General features: G+C 48.4%; 1 protein-coding gene across 2 annotated transcripts in view; it reads right to left on the reverse strand.

Moving 5' to 3' along the window:
* Window positions 1-24,462, reverse strand: part of Mtp (microsomal triacylglycerol transfer protein) — a 64,912-nt gene that overhangs the window by 32,930 nt on the left and 7,520 nt on the right. Inside the window, exons 2-4 of one of the 2 annotated variants that reach the window (XM_065439427.2) lie at window positions 4,726-4,752; window positions 1,984-2,177; window positions 362-589 (exon numbers count right to left, since the gene is read on the reverse strand). In XM_065439427.2, the coding sequence (XP_065295499.1) occupies window positions 362-589; window positions 1,984-2,177; window positions 4,726-4,752 (449 nt within the window). The remainder of the gene's footprint in view (window positions 1-361; window positions 590-1,983; window positions 2,178-4,725; window positions 4,753-24,462) is intronic. The other variant, XM_065439428.1, reaches the window with a different exon arrangement.

Here is a 24,462-nt window from a genome sequence, read left to right on the forward strand (position 1 = left end):
AAAGCCTGAAATTAAAGAAAAGTGATAATAAGACGTTTAATTCTATTCACGGTGCACCTATCGAGGAGCCAGGTACCTTTGTGCCACATGTACTTTAATTCTCGGAGCGTTTTACGGACCGACACGAATGAGTTGGCTGCATGCCATAATACAAATGGCGGTCCATCTGATCCAAGTTTAAACTGCGACATACAGCACTATGTAAATAATAAAATTTTTTCGCTTAGCAGTTTTCGCGTCGGCACTCTTTGCTGATCGAAAAAAAAAGTACTTCTCCGTTCCCTAAATTTCTGTTCTCTCTTTGGCACTTTTTTTTTTTCAAATCCCATGCACGTGCGCGAAATACATGCGGCAAGAGGACCTGGTGCTTGTTCTCGGCCGTGAGCTGGTACTGCAGCATGCTGGCCACGGCCTTCTTGATGTTGACGCTGGTGAGCGACTCGGCGTGCGACCAGACCTTGACGATCTCACTGCTCTGCTGAAGCACGTAGAGAGGCAGCGGCGAGGCCGCGTCCCATTGCGACGCGTGCTCGCTGCGGCCGCCCTCGGGCGCATCTGCCGGCACCACGGTCAGGTGCACCTGCGACACCTGCACGCCACGGCAGCGGTCAGCTCACGCGACAGAATGTTGGCCAACAGCACCGGCAATGTTGGGCAGCCCCTGCGTCTTTTCGTTATACAGGGCGTCCCCGCTAACTATAGCCACAGTTTAAAAAGATATGCTAATGCCACGTAGCTGGACAGAACCAAGGTAATGTTGTATGCAGTCGCTTGGAGATACTCAAATTATTTTTTCCATTCCTCCTAATTAGCTAATTAGTCGTAATTGGTTAATAAACTTCTCAGACATTATGATTAGATTGAAAGCGTCAGTGAGAAAATTGTAGAGCGACATGAAAAACTGCCGATACAGCTTTCTGTTGCTCAATACGTGCTACATAAAAGTTTTTTTCCGGGCGTGAAAGAAGCCAGGGAATACACGCAAAGTGCCTCGAGCGGCCAGTCGCGCGGCAATATTGTGTGTATTTGCGGGCTGCTTTCACGCTCGGGAAAACACCTCTTTGTAGCACGTATTGAGAAACAGAAAGCTGTATCGGCAGTTTTTTATGTCGCTCAACAGTTTTCTAATTGACACTTTTAATCTAATTACAATGAGTAGTTTATTAATCAATTACGACTAGTTAGCTAATTAGGAGGAATTAAAAATAATAATTTGAGTATCTCCAGGCGACGGCAAACAACGTTACCTTGGCTCTGTCCAGCTACGTGGCATTAGCATATATTTGAGGTTTTGCCAAAGTTAGCTGAGACACTGTGTATACGAATGCTATTGAGATTGAGTACGTGCGTCCAGCCAAACAACGACCTCAACTCGCTTCCAGATATTTTCCGCAATCCACGACAACATGCGCATCGCACGCCTGTGTATTTTCTCGAACAAAACGTATAAAACTACAGCAAGTTTCGCTGATATCGCTTTTCAAGAGAGCGTATACCAGGAGGTGAATAGATCTTCTCTATCAAAGAGGCAGTTACAGACACTGTGTTCATTATCAATGGCGAAATGTGCGGGTCATGACGAGGATGAGCACAGGTACCGACAATGCAAGCTACTCAATGAAGAAACAAATTATTACACAACTCGCAAAGAAAAAAAAAAACGGGACCGAACAAGAAGACGAACCGACAGAGTGGCGACCTGTAACTAGGGTTTATTGCGCTCAGCGCGTTTTTCTGTTAAGATGTACAAATTAGCTCGCCCCCACAAAATTGTTTCGAATAACTGTCGTTCTTAAACGCAAATCAATCAATCACTCAGTCAACATGTGCAAGGTTTCTGGTGGTCGTGCACTTTGCGAACAGTTTGAATACGCTGCGAACAAAGCTATATGGTTCTGCGATTGTGTCAAATGAAACCTGCAGTAGGTTTAAAAACGCGCACAGGTGCAGATAGGCAACGCCGTGCACGAGGCACACACTCACCTCTACCCGGAAGAGCCTGTTCAGCGGATCCTGGGGATTCTTCCACAGGCAGGTGACCGCAGCGGCCGCCCTGAGACCGTAGCCAACACTCTTGCTCGTCTTCCCCGCTGGCCGGGGCACTGCTTCGTTCAGGAACACGTCGCTTTTCAAGCTGTACTTGTACGTGGTCCCCAGCTCGAACTGTCGGCTCGGAGCTGTTTCACAGACACGGCGCCAGCCCGTTTAGTACACACGCCCTTCACCAGTCAGATAGGGAAGCACGGTTAAGTGAAAGAGAAACGTTTAAGAGAGAGAGGAAGAGAGAGCTATTTGAAAATCGAGTATGAAATATACCTTTTTTATGAAGTACACATCCAATCTATCGCTTTTAGTTGACTCCTTGACACCTCAAACTGGCGTTAAAGTCGAAAAAAAAAAACTGTTCTGATTGCAGCAACGTTTTCACATGCTTCATCGATTTCATGTTGGGTCTACGGCGTTTGAATAGTTATACATTGGCAACTTCATATCGATTTGAAGTATCTGGTCGCCACTTAATTTCTGACCACTTTCGTTAAAGTAAGGCGATTTGAGGCCTTCTAGCGCACGTAGGACAAAGAGAAAGACGTCAAATTTAAGCTTGTAACAACAAAAAAAAGAGACGCATATAATTAGCGTAGAGCTAAGCACGGAACAGTAATCATGCGTAATTAGCGAAAAAAAAAAGGCAGAAGTTAAACCCAGCTGGGTTCTTTCAAACTGCACGCGGCTAAAAGCGGAACCACAAGTGTGGCTTTACTCAACGGACAATGTCGGCCGATCCCGGAGACAGTGAAGACTAAAAAATGTGGGCCGATCCTGAAGGTAGTGCAGTCTAAACAACCAACCACGTGGTACACTAATGCGCCCAAGAAGCCCTTGTCTTTGTTCGGTGTCAACCGCTGTGGACTCTCCTTTCTTGAATGTATAAGCGAGATACTAGAGGTACTTTCTTTCGACATTCTAACAAGCTACCGCTTCCAGTTCGAATTGTTTGAAGCTTTCACGTACGGTGTACGTTCGTACGGGCTGTGTATCCGTATACTACGTTCAGATAAATTTTATACAAATGTACACAAGGTGCCCTGTACCGCTGCGTTCAATTGCCCATAGTTCAACATGAACGACTCCGAGTGCCTCACATGCGATTACTTTATTTGCTAGCTGTAATGCTTATCTACAGCAAAAGGTGTTAATATCCACTTCTCTGCAGGAGTACGTCTTCTCAATCACTTCACCCTCAGAAACCATGAAAGGCAAGGACTGATACGACGAATGTTGACAAAAGGACACGTTTTCTTTTTTTTTACGATAATCAGTTATATCGCCGCATTGTGATGCAGTGACACTCTGTCCGACTAAAGAGAGCTTCACGTTTGAAAACTAACTTATATAAGCGTAGTAAACACTGTACGTTCGAGATACCTACGGCCTTTCGAGTATAGCGTTACTCATGGGCCATTTTTTTAATCCAAGTGTTCAAGATAGCGATTTTTTTTTTTTGGGGGGGGGGGGGGGAGGTCCGGCAGCTAACTCTAACCACTTGCCCCTTTCCATGTGTAGCTTAAAAAGACGATGCGACCAGGCATTGACCTTTGGCTCTTGACATCGATACACTCGGCGGAAAGAGGTCATGAATATGACTGATATTTTGCGCAGGTTAGTGCAGTATAAGTTAAGAAACGAAGTTAAGACCGTATCTGAACTATTTCAGATTCAAGCAGTCTTAAAAGGACATACATACACATAACACATTCACAACAAGGTGAGGCAACATGCCCTCGACACACAGATCGAAATTACGCACATTGTATTACGCCCGGCAAGTCCTACAGCGAGGAAGCGTTTTTTTTCCGTCTCTTTTTTCTGCTGTGAAACAACAAGTCTTCCGTAGCGTCACTGCATTAGTATTTAATCATGTAAGATATTCTGTCACAAGATCTTTTAATATCATGCTTAAGATACTATACATATAAACTGGTCGTTTGTCGATGAATCTCGGACGTAATAAATTTTCGAAAAGTTAAAGCTTTTACCACTAGTCACTTTTACGCGTATACTCAGGGTAACACCTTTGCGTGTATTTGGCGATTATTCGATTTTAAAAAAAAAGAAACCGAGATCGAAATACTCCAAAGCGTATACACATTCTTAAATGCCGCCTCTCGATTCTTCAGTGAGTCGATATAATTAAAATAAATTTTCCAGTTTTTACGGGCTCGCGGGCGATATTGTGCACTTACAAACGAAATGTCAGAAAATGCAGCCGCGTGTACAAAATGTGGCGGAGACAAAAGTTCCCCTCATTTGAAAAGGAATGAAAGCACAGAACGAAAAATAACTGGACTTAAATTGCCTATGAACACGGTCTGCAGCCAATCGTTGAACGGAAAGCGTTAGCAGAAGCCTGGTTTTACTCAAAGACAAAGATATATTGGCGGGCCTCCACCCTGTGCGACACTGCAAACGGGCGACGCTAAGAACAGGCGGACACATGCGAAGAAACGAGTGCGGTCAGTGTAATGTGCACATTGACGTGACATGAACAAGTCACGTCATTAGAGGAACGACTCGGACAGCGAAGGATTAGTGAGGGTCAGAGACAGACAGTTCCCAGCGCCAGATACATACCATGCACGCTAAACACGGCTCAACGCACCAAAAACATTCCTCCGTTAGAGTCAGTACGCATTCAGAGCAGGCGTCCGTTGCTATGGTACGTACCTGGAGCTGGGGGCGAGATTACTGAATCTGAAAGGTCCAGAAAAGCACACAATTGGCCGCTGTGCGTGCACACCGAGGCTCCACAAATGATGGTGGGCCTCGAACGCCATATTTTGACAATGCTCTGCAAGCTCCGGGCACCGACAGGCGTGCCGCGGAGTCGTTAAAATGCACTCACTGCCAACGAAATTGCGACGAGACTACACGTGTTTTTCGTTGAGACATAGGAACACCAAAGAACCGCAAACATCAACCTTCCTGTTCACGAACCCATGGCGGCTGTCAGTCGGTACAATAGATAACGCAGTATTTTTTTTAGGTTTGAGCCTTGGCGAGTAGCAATGAAAATCGCAAAAAAAAAGTGGCAATTACTTTCGCCTTAGTGAAGTAGATTTGTGTAGACTCCTACACGTACCACCAATGTTGACATGGTGTCCTTTAACTCCCATGATTATGTCACGGAAGGTTTGCACCCTAAAGCAGCCACCGTGATAATAAAGGAACATTTGCGGATCGGAAATCACGATGAAGAGCTGAAATCTAAGTATGCCTAAAATGCACACAGCATTTTGCCACCTGGAGTAAGGAAGCCGCCGTCAAATGGTGAAATCAAAAAAGTTAAAATAAATCGATGAAGTACGCACCAATTGAGCCTGAGGCACCCGCCAATACTATTCAGTAACCAAGAAAGCTTTTTGCTCATTTGATCATATTGTTTCAGCAGATGCATCCAGCAACCACACAAGTATGTACATTCTCCCGTATGAACTGAGATTATCGAAGGGACAAATTGAACCAGTCATTAAGAAAAACACTAAGTTTCAATGCGAAGCGTTCTATAGCTGTTTCACTTCTTATTTCTTTCATAGAATGTCCTTCAAAACAGAATGCTCAGAAACCCCTGTGAACCGGTATCATAAAATAAAGCACCAACATGATCTAATTAGACAAACTAATGCTGTGAAGAGAGCTGCGATATCGCACACTTCACAAAAATTGACGGCGACATGTCACGTGTGCCGATGCCTCAAGAAGCAAAATGCCTTCGACAGTCATACATCTTCTGAACCTAACTAATGGCCGGACGTTTGAAGTATAACATGGCCACATCTCCTGACACTGACTAGTCCACTCGAGCTGCCGAACACAGCAAACATAAATTGTTCGACGCTTACTACGTGTCTACGTATGAAGCCATTCAGCTTTGTTCTTATCAAACTTAAGTGCATAAAGCACAGAACAAATCAGGAAAACTTTAACGATCAAGCTGGAAACTGCCAACAGAACGAACAACGTCTGCAGATCATTTTCAAAATACGGCGCGTGCGGCTACGCGCGGCCGTACAAAGTACACACCGCCAAGTACAAGCCGCCCCGCTCCCTCTCGCGCTGCCTCTCCGCTTTCCTTCATATTGACCCTTTTCGCGGCGATGCCGTGGGCGCTGCCATATTTGATCACGTGGTGACGCGTCCATTGCTTGCCTCAACTGCCTTCGTTGCCTCCGTGTTTACAATGGATGTATATGACGCCGGTGCGCGGCTTAGCAAACCTCAGTTTCGGGATATATCGTAGTGGTTATATCGTACTGGGTGGACGACACGAAGCTTTGGCCACAGCTTCAGAGAACATGCAAAGGAGCTTTCTGAGCTGATTGTTATGTCCAAACGGCGCGAGCAGCGTATATGATGCTCGATCTAAAAGCGGGGCTAATTATGTATCCCAATCTATCCAAACTATCCGCTCATGAATTCAATCGGGATTAGTGTGTTCTGCTCTTTGTTCTTTATTAGGCAAATATATTGAAGCACAGGCTTGTCACGTTTCTTACTCTGTAAAGTTCCTCGGTGCGGTCACTATCTGATTATTTTCTGCCTAATCGCTCGCGGGTGTGCTGACTTCCGATAGATTTGTTCTTACTGCGCACAAGGCTTGAAACGTAGCTATTTAGTACACTCTAATACCTTGTAGCAAAGATCGTTAGTTAGAAAAGTTACATTACGTTTCGACTCCAATGCCTCTAATCATTCGCTTTACCAGGTGTGACTGCTCTCCCATCGAGCGCCAGCTATGCTGAGGGAAACTTCGGAGGGAACCAGCTAATAGATGGTTCGATTGGTCTTTCGCCCCTATACCCAGGTCGGACGATCGATTTGCACGTCAGAATCGCTTCGGACCTCCACCAGAGTTTCCTCTGGCCTCGTCCTACCCGGACATAGTTCACCATCTTTCGGGTGCCAACGTGTACGCTCTGGCTCCGCCCCGGCGACGAGTGAGCGCCTGGGACGGGCCGTTGCTGCTCCCTTTTCCGGACCCCTGTGCGGTCCGGGATCGCAACGCAGCCCGCAAGGGGCCTTCACGTTTCATTGCGCCATCGGGTTTCGAGAGACCCATTGACTCGCGCACATATTATCGCTAGTTACTCGCTTACTCTTGTGGACCGTCACGGAACATTCAGCTTCGACCATTCGTGCGCTATCGGTGTAGTCCGTCATTTACTGTGCGTATGTGGTGCGCATATATTCAGGTGTGCGCCCCTTCATTTATTCTTGACACGTTTGCGATAGAGTGGACGTAAGTTTCCGTGCCAGTTGGATAAGATGTGTGTAGATACTGTGCGCGCAAAACCTACTACGACAGGAACCAGAGCTACTCCCTTTGTCATTGTTTAATAAGCGGTACTAACTTTTGCCGACGTTCCGGGCTGAAGCCCTTTCTGAAGGTGAGCGATACAACGCTGGCGGATGAGTCTGTATCCTCGAGGAAATCCGCACACCTCATGTACGGACAGTTTCAGCAGTGGTCAGTGACCTTGGTCCCACAGATTCATTCCATTCCTTAATATTCTAGCCATTATTTTATGCAGTCCATCATCATCATCATCGTCATCATCATCAGCCTGGTTACGCCCACTGCAGGGCAAAGGGCTCTCCCATACTTTTCCAACTACCCCGGTCATGTACTAATTGTGGCCATGTCGTCCCTGCAAACTTCTTAATCTCATCCGCCCACCTAACTTTCTGCCGCCCCCTGCTACGCTTCCCTTCCCTTGGAATCCAGTCCGTAACCCTTAATGACCATCGGTTATCTTCCCTCCTCATTACATGTCCTGCCCATTTCTATTTCTTGATTTCAACTAAGATGTCATTAACTCGCGTTTGTTCCCTCCCCCAATCTGCTCTTATCCCTTAACGTTACACCCATCATTCTTCTTTCCATAGCTCGTTGCGTCGTCCTCAATTTTCTGCCCCGGGTTTCTGCCCCGTAGGTGAGTACTGGTAAGACACAGCTATTATACACTTTTCTCTTGAGGGATAATGGCAACCTGCTGTTCATGATCTGAGAATGCCTGCCAAACGCACCCCAGCCCATTCTTATTCTTCTGATTATTTCCGTCTCATGATTCGGATCCGCCGTCACTACCTGCCCTAAGTAGATGTATTCCCGTACCACTTCCAGTGCCTCGCTACCTATTGTGAATTGCTGTTCTCTTCCGAGACTGTTAAACATTACATTATAATTATATAGTTTTCTGCAGATTAATTTTAGACCCACTCTTCTGCTTTGCCTCTCCAGGTCAGTGAGCATGCATTGCAATTGGTCCCCTGAGTTACTAAGCAAGGCAATATCATCAGCGAATCGCAAGTTACTAAGGTATTCTTTAACGCTAGAACGTTATTTAGTTTGCAGTCCGTTACTGCACAAGCCTTCAATCCACCATTGCACATATTGAAGCATGAATGGAGCACAGTGCGTGAGCGAAAACACAGTTGTATTTCCGACAGCTGATCGCACAAAAACAGGGCAGAAGCGATAATGGTTTCGTATTCGTGCGCTTTTCACGAGGGTTGCCATGTGGGCTTGTTGGTGATGCATCTTCAAGGGGGGTATGTGTGTCCCTTTGTGTCTTCTTTTGTCCCGTCTTAGAATCGCGCTACCATACCCCCCTTGAATGTGCGCTTTTGCTGAGGCAGCATGCGGCGCGCCGCCGAAAGCGCCATCTCGTTTCTCGAGAACAAAGTGCTCCGCGAAAAATGTCAGTGTGGCGCGCGAGGTTGAGCCGCGATCGCATGCGCGATTGTCAGTTCTTGCGCCCCACGTTGCGCCCGGTCACGAAATGCGCAGTTGCTGCCGGAGCACAACGCCCCCTCCCTCCACGTCCTTTCGCGCGAAAGAAAACGGCACGCTTGCCCTCCGCTTTCTTCGTTCGCGCGTGCCAGATTAAGCCGCAATCGACTGCTTCCCTCGCATGTTTTTTCAGTCGCGCATACAGCATACGACGCGCGGCGACGGTGTTATCGCCTTCGGACTTCATACGGAATATCACAGTGACGACGACGGCTAAAATGCGCTTGAGTGTCCATATAACTGCTATCGTAACATAATAGTTAGAAGAGAAAAAAAAGAAAGCAGGGAGACGGAAAAGACGACATGCAGAAAGCTATCACGTCAAAGCAAATGACTGAAAGCATTACAGCAAAAAACAAGGAGGGTGAAATTAAATTTGCACAGACCACACGTTCGCTAAGAAGGAAACCGGGAAGAGCAATAGATAAAAAAATGAAAACTTGAAAATGTCGCGATGAAACTGCGTAATTTGGGCTCCAGGGGCAGCACTGAGCGCTGACGGTTTTCGGGTGTATCAGCGTTGCAAGCTGTACGCCATCTGTCTCTTTCCTTGTGTGTGTGTGTGTGTGTATATATATATATATATATATATATATATATATATATTGTAAAGGGGGTTTATTCGGGTCCTAGAGAAGCAGCGACCAAGGCGGCAGCAGCAGCTAGACTCAGCCAGTGAACGAACTGGTTACTGGGTATGAGCCACACGAGTCAGTCTATAGGGAAGGGGTGAGGGGGTGGGCTTAGATCATGGCGCTCTTTTTGGCGGCACTGTTGAGCAGACGTCAAAGAACGGGCCAGTTGTCGGCATTTCTCGGCGTACTGAGCGACCGTAGAAACAAGTGAGCACTCAGCAGGGTCCGGCCGGTAGGGGAGAACCGTATCAATGGTGCTGGAGGGATGGCGGCCGTAAAGCGGAAAGAATGGTGAGAATCAGGTAGTGGCTTGAGAGGCAGTGTTATAGGCGTATGTGACGAATGGAAGTACAAGATCCCAGTTGGAGTGGTCAGACGCAACATACATTGATAGCATGTCACCAAGAGTTCTGTTGAATCGTTCTGTTAAGCCATTGGTTTGTGGATGATAAGCAGTAGTAGTGCGGTGATTAATTTGGCATTCAGATATAAGTGACTGCAGGACGTCCGAGAGGAATATGCGACCCCGATCGCTCAGCAGTTCACGGGGTGCGCCATGGCGGAGAACAAAGTTGTTCAGAATGAATGAGGCGACGTCTTTTGCTGATGCGGCAGGCAAGGCGGCGGTTTCGGCATATCGTGCCAAATGATCTACGGCGACAACAATCCATCGGTTGCCGGAGCCAGTAGATGGAAGAGGCCCGTATAAATCAATGCCGACACACTCGAATGGCTGAGCTGGGCAGGGAAGCGGCTGGAGAGGTGCGATGGAGAAATGCGGGACACATTTGCGGCGTTGGCAGGCAATGCAGGAGCGTACGTATTTGTGGACGAAGTTGTACATCCCTCGCCAATAATATCGTAGGCGAAGCCATGTGTAGGTTTTCGACACTCCGCCGTGACCACACTGCGGATCAAAGTGAAAAGCGGAGCATAAATCTTGTCGAAGGTGGCGGGGCACTACTAAGAGCCATGTGTGGCCGTCATTGTGGTAGTTGCGGCGGTACAAAAGTCCGTCGCGGATGGTGAAATGCTGCGCCTGTCGGCGGATCGCTCGAGGTGCCGAAGCTGCCGGAGGATTTGACAAAAAGTCGGATATCATGATGGTCCATGGGTCTTTACGTTGCTCTGAGGCCATGTCCAGGATGCAAGCGGTGAGATATCAGGTTTGTAGGTAAAAGCACTGGTGTCTGAAGTAAGTGGGGAGCGCGAGAGGGCATCGGCGTCAGAGTGCCTGCGTCCAGAGCGATAGACGACACGCATATCATAGTCCTGAATTCGGAGGGCCCACCGAGCGAGGCGGCCCGACGGGTCTTTGAGGTTAGAGAACCAGCAAAGAGCGTGATGATCCGTCACCACGTCAAAGGGTCGACCATAGAGATATGGGCGACATTTTTGAAGAGCCCATACGATAGCCAGGCACTCTTTTCCTGTTACTGAGTAATTGACCTCAGTTTTTGTGAGTGTACAACTGGCATAAGCGACCACGTATTCGGCATTAGGGTTCTGACGCTGTGCGAGCACGGCACCAAGGCCGACATCACTGGCGTCAGTGTGAAGTTCTGTAGCTTCGCTTGGATCAAAATGGCGCAAGATCGGCGGAGACGTGAGTAGGCGACGAAGAGTCGTAAAGGCATCATCGGAGGCTTTCGATCAAGCAGAAAGTTCATTGTCGCCTTGTAGGAGTTGGTTCAGTGGTGCGATCACAGTAGCGAAATTGCGAACAAAACGTCGAAAATAGGAGCATAAGCCAATGAAGCTGCGTAGTGCTTTTAAGTTAGTGGGCTTCGGGAATTCGGATGCGGCGCGAAGTTTAGCAGGATCAGGAAGTATGCCTTCTTTGGAGACAACATGGCCTAATACAGTCAATTTTCGAGCTGCAAATAGGCACTTTTTTAAGTTAAGCTGGAGCCCAGCATTCCGGAGACAGGTAAAAACTTGATGTAAACGGCGAAGATGAGTTGGAAAATCAGGGGAAAAGACTACAGCGTCGTCGAGGTAGCAGAGACAAGTGTGCCACTTCAGGCCTCGCAGGATGTCGTCCATCATGCGTTCAAAAGTGGCGGGCGCGTTGCACAGACCGAACGGCATTACAGTGAATTCATACAAGCCGTCTGGTGTTACAAACGCAGTTTTAGAACAGTCAGCGTCAGCCATGGGCACCGGCCAGTCGCTAGAGCGGAGATCTAAGGAGGAAAAAAACTCCGCACCTTGCAAACAGTCAAGGGCGTCGTCGATACGTGGCAACGGGTATACTTCCTTTCGGGTAATCTTGTTAAGCCTTCGATAATCCACGCAAAATCGTACGGTGCCGTCTTTTTTTTTTTTTTAACTAGGACGACTGGTGATGCCCAAGGACTACTAGAAGGCTGGATGACACCGCGTTTCAGCATTACGTTCACCTGGTCATTGATAACGCGTCCTTCAGTCGCCGATACTCGGTAGGGACGCTGCCGAATGGGCGCATGGCTCCCAGTGTTCATGGTGTGCGAGACAGTCGTTGTGCTGCCGAGGGATGTTGCTTGGCAGTCAAAGGAAGAAGAGAAGCCTTCGAGCAAGTTAAGAAGTTCATCGCGCTGCGTCGACGTAAGGTCACTGGCAATAGCTGGCGTAAAAGAACGCGGCAGTGACTGACGAGGCGATGGCTCGAGAGCGGCAAGATAAGTGGAGTCGTCCGTCGTGTCAAATATTGAAGATGAGGCCAGGGGTCACCAACGCGACAGCAGCAGCTAGGGCGCAGCCAGTGAACGAACTGGGGATGAGCTACGCGATGGCAACGGAGCTTTTTAGCCTGTCGATCTTCTTCGTCACAATATATATATATATATATATATATATATATATATATATATATATATATATATATATATATCGTATTTGGATTCGGTGGTTACAAGTCGTACGTAACGCAGCTGCATGTACAAAACCACAATTAATGAAATGTCTAACGAAATGTTTGTTTCCGTATGTGCGCCTTAGGCTCCTTACACGACTTCGCACGCTCGTGCGTGCGTGAGTACCTGCGTGTGTTTGTGCGCATGCGTGTGCACATGCGTGTGCGCGCGTGTGTGAGAGAGAGATACATTGCGAAATGTCATTGCAATAAAAGAGGCAGAAAAATGTGTCGTAATCTACAGCTTGTTTTGGCGAGAGCCATCCAGCAGTGTCCTCCTCTGCAATGCAGGCGTGCATCCCGCAAGCGGCTCGCACTTCAGAGAACCGTCCGGCCGCACGTCGTCTGCTACAGCGCGTCGCGGTAAGTGTTACGAACTTGTACCGCTGCACCACGATTACGGCTTTGTGGTCCCGTAGCGCTCGTCACCCGTTTCGTGACAGAGCGTTGGTAGCGATGACTCCGAGCCTGGCGTCGATGAGAATAACAAAAGGGACTTTATACATTATATACAGGTTATCATACAGGACATGAACGGGTCGGCACTGGGGCCGAGTGCTCACAACAAACGCGACTGTTCTCGCACGACGACGTCCGGCGAAAACGCGTTACACATCTCACCCCAGTCGGGAGCGACACTCTCTCCCGGTGGGGTCGGCAGATCCTGTTTTTCAGGCGGCGTGTCGCTGCTTTTATAATCCCCGAGGAACCATTGTCACTCAAACGGCCCAATACAAAGTCAGCACACGACGGTCGTCCGAGGGGTCCAACCAGCGACCGCGCTGGCCACCCGGTTCAAAGTTCGCGCGCGCGGTGACCTCCAGGCAAAGGGAGGCGCGGCGCCGGGCTGTCTGGCACACGCTGACACGTCCAAACTTGCGGCTCGCCGAGGCTTCTCCGCTTCTCCCGCAGGACACCGCTGCCTGACGGCTCAGCATCTTGCCTTTTCAAGGGAGAATTAGGGCGCTCGCAGGATAGATTCTGCATCTTGCAGATTCGGAATCCGGGCTTGTGGTAATGGCACAACAGCATCCCCGCCCTCAGATAAGGCGCCGGGAAGACGAGCTGCCTCCACGTGGCTCGGATGCCAGGCGCGCACGTTCGTCAGGCTCGTCCAAGTTCACGTCCAGTGTCGGGACGCCAGGTAACTTCACGTGCCCAGGTCCGACTCGCCAGGACAGGAGCTCTGCTCACCGCGTCGTCGCCAAGGCACCTTGACCAGCTCCGCTCGGGTCGTTCCTAAGACCTTGCTTCTCGCCACTGGTCCCGCTTGGTCGTTCTGCAGCTTGCAAAACCGACCGGCAAAAGGCAACACCCAACACGAACAAGTGCCCTCTGTCTCCCGTCAAACACCAGACAAGGCCATAATTCAAATCAACCTAACTAAATTGCTATCCCTCTTTTTGCTCCCGCTGCAACAAGAGGCAGGTGTACGATCTAGCACACAAGGCTCAAACAATCAGTTTTCAAATCAACAACACAACAAAATAGAAACAATTATTAATCATCAATAATAATGACAAATAGAATGGTCCCCTTGAAATCGCTTGGACCGAAAACATACTTCTGAGGAAGCAAATGAGGTCATTCATTTTTCCCGGCGATATTTTCGCGGAATCCGAAGCTGCTTATATTTGCGACCCTGCTTATCCGTGTAGCGGCGGTACGATAAGCCAGATTCTTTGCCAAATGAAACCCCCTTTTTTTTCACTCCCCGTTTGACGCCCTTCCTCAGATCGGCTAGTGAACAATCTTCCTGTTGCTCGCGAATCAGACTTTCTCTTTCAACTGCAGCCTGCTCCTGCCGGCTGGCGGAAACCGGAGCGAGTGTGGAGCCCGCGTCGCCTAATTGCGGCGTCGCGTCTATATCGCGGCTAGCACTGCACGCGTCACTCCCACTCACTTCCAGGACCCGCTCGTCTAGGCCAGCGTCTGAGCTCTGCCTCTCCCGTGACTGCTCGCCACTCAAGTTACCGTGATCGGTCCGTGTGCCGCACCGCCTTTCGCTCACCGACGCTAAGTCAAGTTCCCTCGACAGCGGGCGCGCTTTGGATCGCGTGGGGGCCATGTACGCCACGTCGGCAAAGAATGATTTGCCCTGATCCCTCAGCAGCTGCTCCGAGCTATTTGAGAAGAGGTAGGAAAATTGCTCCGGGAGGGCGGCTGACACAGCGGCTTCGGTGTTAAGTTTCCCAAATTCTCCTTCAATGATAACCGTTGCGATCGGTAAACAGACACTCTCCTTCTCGGCCACTTGCCGTATCCTAACGCACTCTCCCGTAAAATCACTCGAGGAGACGAAAGACGGGTGAACAACGTCCATAGTTGCTGCAGAGTCCCGCAGTGCTCGGCACTTCTTGCCGTTTACCTTAATTTCCTGCACATAGGGCTCCAATAGACGTATGTTTTTGTGAGTTTCCTGTATCGTTGCAAAAGCAATTCTCTCTGGGCAGCTTGCAGCGATGTGCCCTTGCTTTTTGCAATTGTAGCAGGTTAACGGTTTCCGTTTTTCAAAAGAACGCGTCATTTCGTTTCGCTGTTTCGGACCATCGTCATCATTCTGAGATGCATTCTGTCCTTCCCTTACAGTTTCTTTGGTAAGGGATTCGTCGTCCCGAAACTCGCGACGCGTGATTTGCTTCCGTTCGTCGGGCTTCCCGGAAAACCAATCTCTCCTATCAGCTTTTTCTACGCGCACTGCCTTGCTGTGCAAGCTGCGGCGTGTGTAATACTCTTCCGCTAACTCTGCTGCCTTGTTTAGCTTAACCTCCTTTAGCCTATCTTGCAGCCAGAGCCGGACATCCTCATCAATGCAACGGTAGAACTGCTCCAACGCGATGCATTCGACAATTTTGTCGCGGTCGTCGTAAACCTCTTCGCCCTTCAGCCATTCCACCAAGTCGGCTTTTAGACGAAACGCGAAGTCAACATTCGACTCCTTGCCCTTTTTTGCATACCGGAACCTCTGCCGGAAAGCTTCGGGCGACAATTTGTACTTCCGCAGTAGCGCTTCCTTCACATCACTGTAGCTCTCAAACGCCTCTTTCGATAAGCAAGTTATTACGTCTGATGCCTCCCCAGGAAGCAAGGCTAACAGATTCTGTGCCCAAAGGGATCGCTCAATGCTATTCCGTTCGCAGACGTGCTCAAATTTCACGAGGTATTTGGCCATATCCTCTCCGACGACAAAGGGTGGAAGTTGATCGCGTATTCTTGGACCGTTAGAAGTGAGACTAGGCGCTGGCGAGTTATTTCGGGTCTCCAACTCTTTCATTTTAAGCTCGTGCTCACGAATCTCTCTCCTTTCCTCCACGCAACGTTCCTTCTCCCTCTTTTCCTCCTCGCGACGTTCCTTTTCTTTCCTTTCCTCTTCGCAACGTTCCTTCTCCCTCTTTTCCTCCTCGCGACGTTCATTGATATCCGCCCAGGCCTCTGCGGCTTCCTCAGCCGTTACGTCTCCAGTCCTCATGACCTCAAGGATCGCATTCTTTCTTTTGGTTGAGCCCAACTCAATGCCCAACTCCTCACAAATTTCGAGAAGTTCCTTCACCTTGTACTTCTCCATCGTTCACACTGTCCTCCTGCTGTTTACCCTTTTTGAATATACCTGCCGTACGCTACTATAACACTACTAGTAAGACATATGCAAGTATTTCACACACTGCCCTGTTTACCCCCTCAGCATCCCCTGGTTTCCAAAACACTCTTACTAGGCTTGAAACACTCAAGGTTATCACAATGCAACACCAAATCCTTCCCTAAGCTACTATAACCTGTGTCAGAGAAAGTCTGGTGTTTGAGGTAAACTTCAGGCACTCACCGCGCCGAGGTAGCTGATGCCGGTCAATCCCGTAGCTGCCATCCAGTGTTACGACATCCCACCGCTGCCACCAGTGTTACGAACTTGTACCGCTGCACCACGATTACGGCTTTGTGGTCCCGTAGCGCTCGTCACCCGTTTCGTGACAGAGCGTTGGTAGCGATGACTCCGAGCCTGGCGTCGATGAGAATAACAAAAGGGACTTTATACATTATATACAGGTTATCATACAGGACATGAACGGGTCGGCACTGGGGCCGAGTGCTCACAACAAACGCGACTGTTCTCGCACGACGACGTCCGGCGAAAACGCGTTACACATCTCACCCCAGTCGGGAGCGACACTCTCTCCCGGTGGGGTCGGCAGATCCTGTTTTTCAGGCGGCGTGTCGCTGCTTTTATAATCCCCGAGGAACCATTGTCACTCAAACGGCCCAATACAAAGTCAGCACACGACGGTCGTCCGAGGGGTCCAACCAGCGACCGCGCTGGCCACCCGGTTCAAAGTTCGCGCGCGCGGTGACCTCCAGGCAAAGGGAGGCGCGGCGCCGGGCTGTCTGGCACACGCTGACACGTCCAAACTTGCGGCTCGCCGAGGCTTCTCCGCTTCTCCCGCAGGACACCGCTGCCTGACGGCTCAGCATCTTGCCTTTTCAAGGGAGAATTAGGGCGCTCGCAGGATAGATTCTGCATCTTGCAGATTCGGAATCCGGGCTTGTGGTAATGGCACAACATAAGGCACGAAAAACGATCTTGGCTGATCAAGCAGGCGATGCGTGATATAAAATGCGTTAATTACGTGACCACTAATCAGAAAGAAAACTTGGCCCAAGATGTTTTTTTATTATTATTAGCTAGTGTGCAGCCGACAGTGCCCGCTTTCAAACGGGGGAAGGAGGGAGGGAGGGGGGTGGGGGCGAGTGGCCCCTTGTCGACGCGCTTGTCGTATCAGGAACTTCACGAACGTTGCCACGCGCTGTCGCCCTTTCGAGAGGAAGGTGGGCCCACCATTTGCCTTTTTCATGCATGTTGCGAACCCAGCAACCCATTACCGAACTGAAGCAAAAATCGCTTTACATGCCTGACAGAGGCTTCCATTACGCTATTAGTGCGTGCGGATGTTTCACCAAACAGCCCATCAATTTTGTGCCTATGACATTTGACTGAATGTTGTGCAATTTTGTGCCTATGCACTGAAATCCAATAAAGAACGTGCGGATCCAACGAAGAAGCATATTCCAAACGTGCTTGCGTTAATAAAGGCGCTGCTTCTAAGCATTGCGATCAATTAGATTGCATTTCGGAAATTATATTAAATTCTGGGGTTTTACGTGCCAAAACCACGATCTGATTTGAGGCACGTTGCAGTGGGGGACTCCCGAATAATTTCGACCACCTAGGGTTATTTAACGCGTGCACTTATATCTAAGTACACGAGAGTTTTTTTTATATTCGTCTCCGTGGAAATCCGGGTTCGATCGCGGCCGGGATTGAACCCTCGAGCTCATGCAGCGCTACGCCATAGCCGCTAAGCTACCGCGATTGCATTTCTGTGAATTGTCTCTCTGTCGGTCTTTCGCTTCACACCTCGCAAGGCGGCGAATCGCACTACTCACAGGCAGCTCGTCGTTGACACTCGCAACACTTCACGTGATAGGAACAGTCAAGCGCCATCAGTGCGAGGCCAGAAACATGTGTATGCCTAATCGAGCCCATTATCGCCAAGCAAGCGTTATCGTCGAGCACGCGTATACTTCATCGAGCAAACGGTTGCACACCGAGACGGCACGACGCTTTCGCCATAAAAAATAAAGGGGGGGGGGGGGGGGGGCAGGCGCGTCGGGCCCGACGGAAGGCGTGCACACTGGTCTCGTTGAAGCTCCTCCTGGCGCGAGTATCACGCAATGACGAAACGCCTTGACCCGCGTGCAGTCACGGTTCTTTGTTTTGCTCGCTGCCGTTTAATGAAGACGACGGCCGCGAAACTCGTTTCTCTGGCGCGCGCTGCCGAAAGCGAGTTCAAGTGTGCGGCCGAGAAACGAGCAATGCCGGTTCGCAGGGCCCGCCTGCAGCGCGGCCACCGCTCCCGGGAAGAGCGCGGCGAAAGTGGCCCGCTTTGGGGCGCGTGGCTTCCCCCGCGACGGCGCTGCCGCGTGGGTGCCGCTAATCGGGACCACTTACCGACAAGTGTTTTCGGAGCCCGCCAGCGCCGCTGTCGCGCTGACACGGCCCCGACGAGGCGCATCCTCAGTTCGTGCGACGAGACGCAAACGCGAATTGTCCGTGCTTCAGCTCTTTCATCCTCTGCCCGTCTCTTTGTGGCGTTTGTTGATCCCACAGTTTTCCCACATCTCAGCAAGATCGCGTATGATTTACGTGTTTATGAACGAAAAGTCAACGGCCAACAACGCCAAGGAAAGCGCAAATGTACTGTGCCTTTTAGAAGTGTTTTAGCCGCACCGTCGCTTTTAAGAGTGCAGCTGAGGGATCGATGGCGGAGGTATTTTAACGTAGAGCGAAAAAAAAAAAGAAGACGAAAAGAAGAATATTACAATGCGGGAACAAAACTGAGTTCGATATAAATTTATATCTCAATTACAAATGTATCTGCAATCGCAACCTTACTTCCATGCTTACTTTCCTTACTTTCCCTCTTTAAGCAATCTTTGGTCATCGCATTTGTTGGCTTGATAAACCCTTTATTTCTTCAGTTGCATACTTGTAAAAAGAAGAATAGCACTTTCCTTTTACTCGTGTAGCCTTACTTGCCCTTTTCTAGGCGTCCCGGTGGGTATACTATGGCACCCTAATATTTTTCTAGAGTACACACAGAAACACACACACACACACACACACACACACACACACACACATTATATATATATATATATATATATATATATATATATATATATATATATATATATATATATACACACACACACACACACACACACACACACACACACACACACACACACACACACACACACACACACACACACACACACACACACACACGCTGCCCCCGTGCTAACAACGGTAAAAACAATATCTTCTTTGCCGCATTTTTTGTTGTCCGAATGGCTCCTTAGAGCTTCCATGCGACGGTATGTTGCGTGGACCATATACAATGTATAAGATTGGTTGATTTCGGTGCTGTAAATGTATGTGAGTGATTTTATCAGATTCAAAGAAACTCTTCATCGTACCATGAATAAGCCTACCATAGATCTATACCATAGCTCCAAGGTCTATACCAAGCCTACCATATATATATATATATATATATATATATATATATATATATATATATATATATATATATATATATGGTAGGCTTGGTATAGACCTTGGAGCTATGGTATAGATCTATGGTAGGCTTATTCATGGTACGATGAAGAGTTTCTTTGAATCTGATAAAATCACTCACATACATTTACAGCACCGAAATCAACCAATCTTATACATTGTATATGGTCCACGCAACATATCGTCGCATGGAAGCTCTAAGGAGCCATTCGGACAACAAAAAATGCGGCAAAGAAGATATTGTTTTTACCGTTGTTAGCACGGGGGCAGTGTCTTTGGTTAGCCTGCGAACGGTGTTCCGACAATCGCTGCGGTGGCTACAGGCATGGACAAGCAAGCCTCTCACGGTAAGCAAACTTTCCGAACAGTTGCGTGGAAGTTGCAGCACCCTACACAACGCTATATTTGCACTTGAGCGACACGTTCGTGCCGTTCACCGATAGCGTTCTATTTTCCGTTGTTGAACGCTGTCGGTTCCACTGGCTGCGATACCTTCGCGGAAGAGGTTAACGCCTCAGAGTGACAAACATAGGCGTGAAGAAGCATATGCGATTGTCTGAAATTACAGCAACAGCGCATAGAGCAGGGGATAGAAGGACTGAAGACAAACTCTCACGCTCGTGGCACATATGCCTGTGTGACGTACAGGGCCGGTGACTTTTATGGTGTCCATACCTGTACCGTGCTACCCGCTGTTTCTTGTTTTAGATATAAAAGACGGTCTGGCTATTATTGGTAGAGAAAGTATCAACGACGTCAGAAATACGCTAATAATAAACGCCATTGCTATACGTGAAAGAGTGTGCTTGCGTTCGTTCTCTCCTTCTCTCTCTCTCACGCACAGCAGTAACTGAGTTACGCGAGGTAGCAGATCATTTATTCAGTCAGCATTAAAAAACGATGCTGCAGGTGAGCTACAAGGCGCAGTCTTTGTGACTGCTTTTTCGAGCGGTGCAAACGAACCTGAAGGTTAATGAAGGAGTGTGCGACAACGAAGAGGAATTAGTGGCTCCGTCCCCCCACTTCATTATTCGCTTCATCCGCACTGCCTGTGCTTCCACTGCCCGCGGCACGCTGTTCTAACATGCCCTCGCTCCAAACGACGCACGAGAGGCGCAGAGATATGTGCTTAATCCTCAGGAATCAAGCACCCGACAAAAGGCTAGACACCGAGATGGCACGCAGAGTTCAGTACTTCCGTATTCTGAAGCAGACATGCGTAGTTGAAATCGTTTTTTTAGGACAAACGTCATAGAGGCACGTCGATGGAATTCGTCACTTTGTTTCCCACAACGATGGAATACTTAGTCGCCGTCATCGCCACCTTTTCCTACAGATAAAGAGCTTCCTCCCACTGTTGGCCACTGTCGTAGTCATCTTCGCCACTGCCGCGTGCACTAGACCCCCCCCCCCCCCAGGGCCTACATACGCCCCTGCGCCTCAACCTTCATTTTCGTCGTCGGGCATTCTTCATAACGCGCGCAGAGCATGTATCGCTCAGGACTTCGTACGAATACGATTTTGCTGGTATTCACAACGTACAGTTTGGCCGACAGAGCGCAAGCATTGCTATTGAGAGCTCTTAATGACACCTAGCGAGACCGGTGAAAGATGTGGGATTCTACGATACCCGCTTGAGTTTACAACAACTTGATATAATACTGTTTAACAGCACCTGTAGGTGTATAACTATATTTCTCAGCGTGTCCTACGTAAAGCAAGCCGATCACATGTGATTGGTGGCTTTTCGGGCGTCGAGAAAGACCGCATGCAGTGCTCTTTTATCAAGCACTGTCACACGGTGTTTAATTTGAAATCTTTCATCAGTTTGAGACTCATTTGTCGTGTTCTGATGAGCTCCAAAAATGAATTTGGGCTGGAGGTAATAAATATACAATCGTCGAAATACATATATAGCTCGCGTGCAGCTTGTCACTGAAAACGCCGTCTGTCGCTTATCTCAGCGCCTTTGGCAGCCACTGAATTGAACTGTGCCAATATGTCAGATCATTATCGACTCCGAAAGCGACACTTGGCGATCGAGCTCTAAAAGTGGAGTACAGATATGGTAGAAAAATATGTTATCGCTTTTATACTGTTCGCATACTTCAAGCGCATTACCGACGCTGTTCACAGTTCTCTCCATCTTCAACATCTGAGCAGCATAAAAAAAAGGATATCACAGAAAATTCGTCATACCGTGCAGTTCAACAACGAGGTTTTGTCCTAACAACCCGGCGTGACTGACTTTTCAGTGCACTGGCATATTTCAATGAACAGTTTTGCTTACACGTACCGGACAGAATATTCAGAAAGATCCGAGCTAACCTATCGTGCCTCGTTAGACCAGCTTGTTTTCAGCGTGCTGCTCACGAAATACTATATATGATGCAAGCTGTACAAAGGCTGTTCAGCTTTCCCACATTCATTATGTTTGTTTTATAAAAAGTGACCGTAAGACAGAAAAAAAGCGTTAATTCGTCTTGTGAGAAGAGGAAAACAGGACGAAGGGCAACTGTTTTCCGGGCAATATGTGGAGGGCGCACGTACTACAGCTGTATAAAGTGACGCATAACGCCGAAATCACAAGTGCTCATTTTGTATCCCTGTGAGAAAACGCAGAAATCTTTAGAGTATGCTTCAATTGGCAAAGTCGAAGCCATAAACATGGCTCACGTTCTGTCTACTTCAGATCGCTCAGAATTACAGTGCATACTATTGAAACGCAGCGTTTTCGCCTTCCGCCGGCATCGGAATGCAGCCGCCTATGAAGAAATTTGATTGACCTCAGCAGCATAATAAGCATCTCGTGCGATTATGCCTAGTGGCGTATCAATGTGAGTGCCGTACAAACGCATGAACACTTGCGTCTGTTTCAAGAGGAGGATGCCAGTGCATCAGTGTGACTGTCCCTTCAATGAAGCAGGCATGTTTAAAGACAGAACTCTCGGCTTATGGATTCTCGATACGCGATATCACCTCGTTATCTGGAACGTGCCCTGAAAGGGACCGCACAGCCCTCTGGTCAAGGGGTCTCCCGGCACTCAAGCCGATCGGCCAAGATATGTACAGGGCTGCAAGCAGCTGATAAGGTCGCAAAGGCGCATGACTCCTCCTCGGGGGACCGCCAGCGGACCAGGGCAGCGCAGAGACATAGTACACGACGGGCAACAATGTGCCCGTCGCGCATGCGCGTGGCACCTTGCTTCAGCATCAGACAATAGCCATGGACGACGTCAGGATTCCTGCAGTCTGGAGGCAGCTTTCATGGCATTTCACACGAGCTGTGCTAGACGGACACTTGGCGGCGTTCCCTGCTGCGGCCGCCAATATCATAGGTTTCACTTTGGGGAGGACATGGCACAGTATACGGCAACGAGCTGACTGGGGACCTACTCGTGGCCTCCTATATAACTACCTTTGAGTAAATGTTTCATCACAAATGAAAAATACATATACATATATATACATATATATATATATATGCACATATATATATTAATTTAAACTCGGGGTACTACTATCCGCGGCTTTTTTTTTCAGGTTCTCTCAATTAACAAATGGGCTAAACCATGTAGAAAAGACCACTTAACCGTGGTACGTGGCACCGTCCAAATATCAACCAAGATTTGCCGCGACACATACGCTAAGTATTTGGCATCGAAAAAATCGAATTTTGAAAACCAATTTTATCAGTTTAAACTTACGGCCTCTTTTAGAGTCCCTTTAATCTTTATTGGGTCAGCGGTTTATTAAACTTTTTCGAAGTTTATCCGGTATCTCTCTAACTAAGTGAACACTGGCTGACGGTATCTTGCATGCATTAGAACAAGTAGGAGTACAACACAAATCGATGCATATAAAATTGGAGGGAAGCTCGGCTGTACGAAGCCTACTGAATATCGCAAGCAAATCACTTTTGCGGTATTTGGCAGATGAAATAATTTTCGAGGCTGAGGGACCGCACACATGACACATACTCAGAAGTATGCGGTAAGTTTCTCGCTTAGCAGTGCGAAACTCTTTGCTTAGAAACATGGTATGGACAGCTAGCTTGCACAGTTTTTTCATCGGTTTAGCGCTTGTATAAATTGTGACCCGCGCGAGGGGGCCCCTGAGGTATTCCTCGGTGCACGCGCTGTGGATATGGTCGAGAATGGCAGGGGCAGTGAAACATTTACCCCATCGCCCGAGTTCGAACAGCGCAGTCTCGTCCCCAAGGCAATAACCATCTCCTATCGCTTGAAACTAAAATGCAAGACAGTTCGCGGCACGTGTCACATGGCGTAACTAATATTGAGAACATGGTGGAATTGAAAGCAGCTGTCCTATTTACGATAGAACAAGGTTCAGGGACAGGTCATCTTGGAACCTCCCAAAACAGAAACAGTTCACTTTAAACTACTGCGTCTCTTTTGCATCGTGAAAGCGTCGGAGAAAGCAGTTTCTGCCGTCTATAGTTGCGATGTAGGCTTGACATGTGCTGCGAAAATGCTACGGGATTGCGAGCAAGACACGAGCTCAAGGTGGCGACATGTCCTCTTCTTCAGTACGACTCTTGCCAAAAAGCTACTGGCTGTTCAGAAAAGCTGAGTGCCTGACTTGAACGCGCCAAGAGAGATAAGTGTGGCGATACAGTTTCCTCTCGTTCCTATATTTATCTTGCACATATAGGACATGGTCCTTGGACGAAAATTCCCTGATGCTTTCTGAAAAGCCCGAAAAAGAGGCGTAAGGCTTTGGCATGGACTACGCGAGGTTAAACGTATCGCCTTCACCGTTCTTTTTTATTCTTTATTCTAAAAACAACTGCACTGCGTTCCAGATTAAGGAGAGAAGGAAAACAATAAGCTACGTGACCACGCCTGCTGTTCATGCCGCCGAGCTAATTTTTCGAGTTCTACCCCCTAGCACTGATTTCCCTATTAGGGGCAAGAAATTGGGGTGGAGC

The sequence above is a fragment of the Dermacentor albipictus genome, chromosome 1 (assembly GCF_038994185.2).
Source record: "Dermacentor albipictus isolate Rhodes 1998 colony chromosome 1, USDA_Dalb.pri_finalv2, whole genome shotgun sequence".
Lineage (NCBI taxonomy): Eukaryota > Metazoa > Arthropoda > Arachnida > Ixodida > Ixodidae > Dermacentor > Dermacentor albipictus.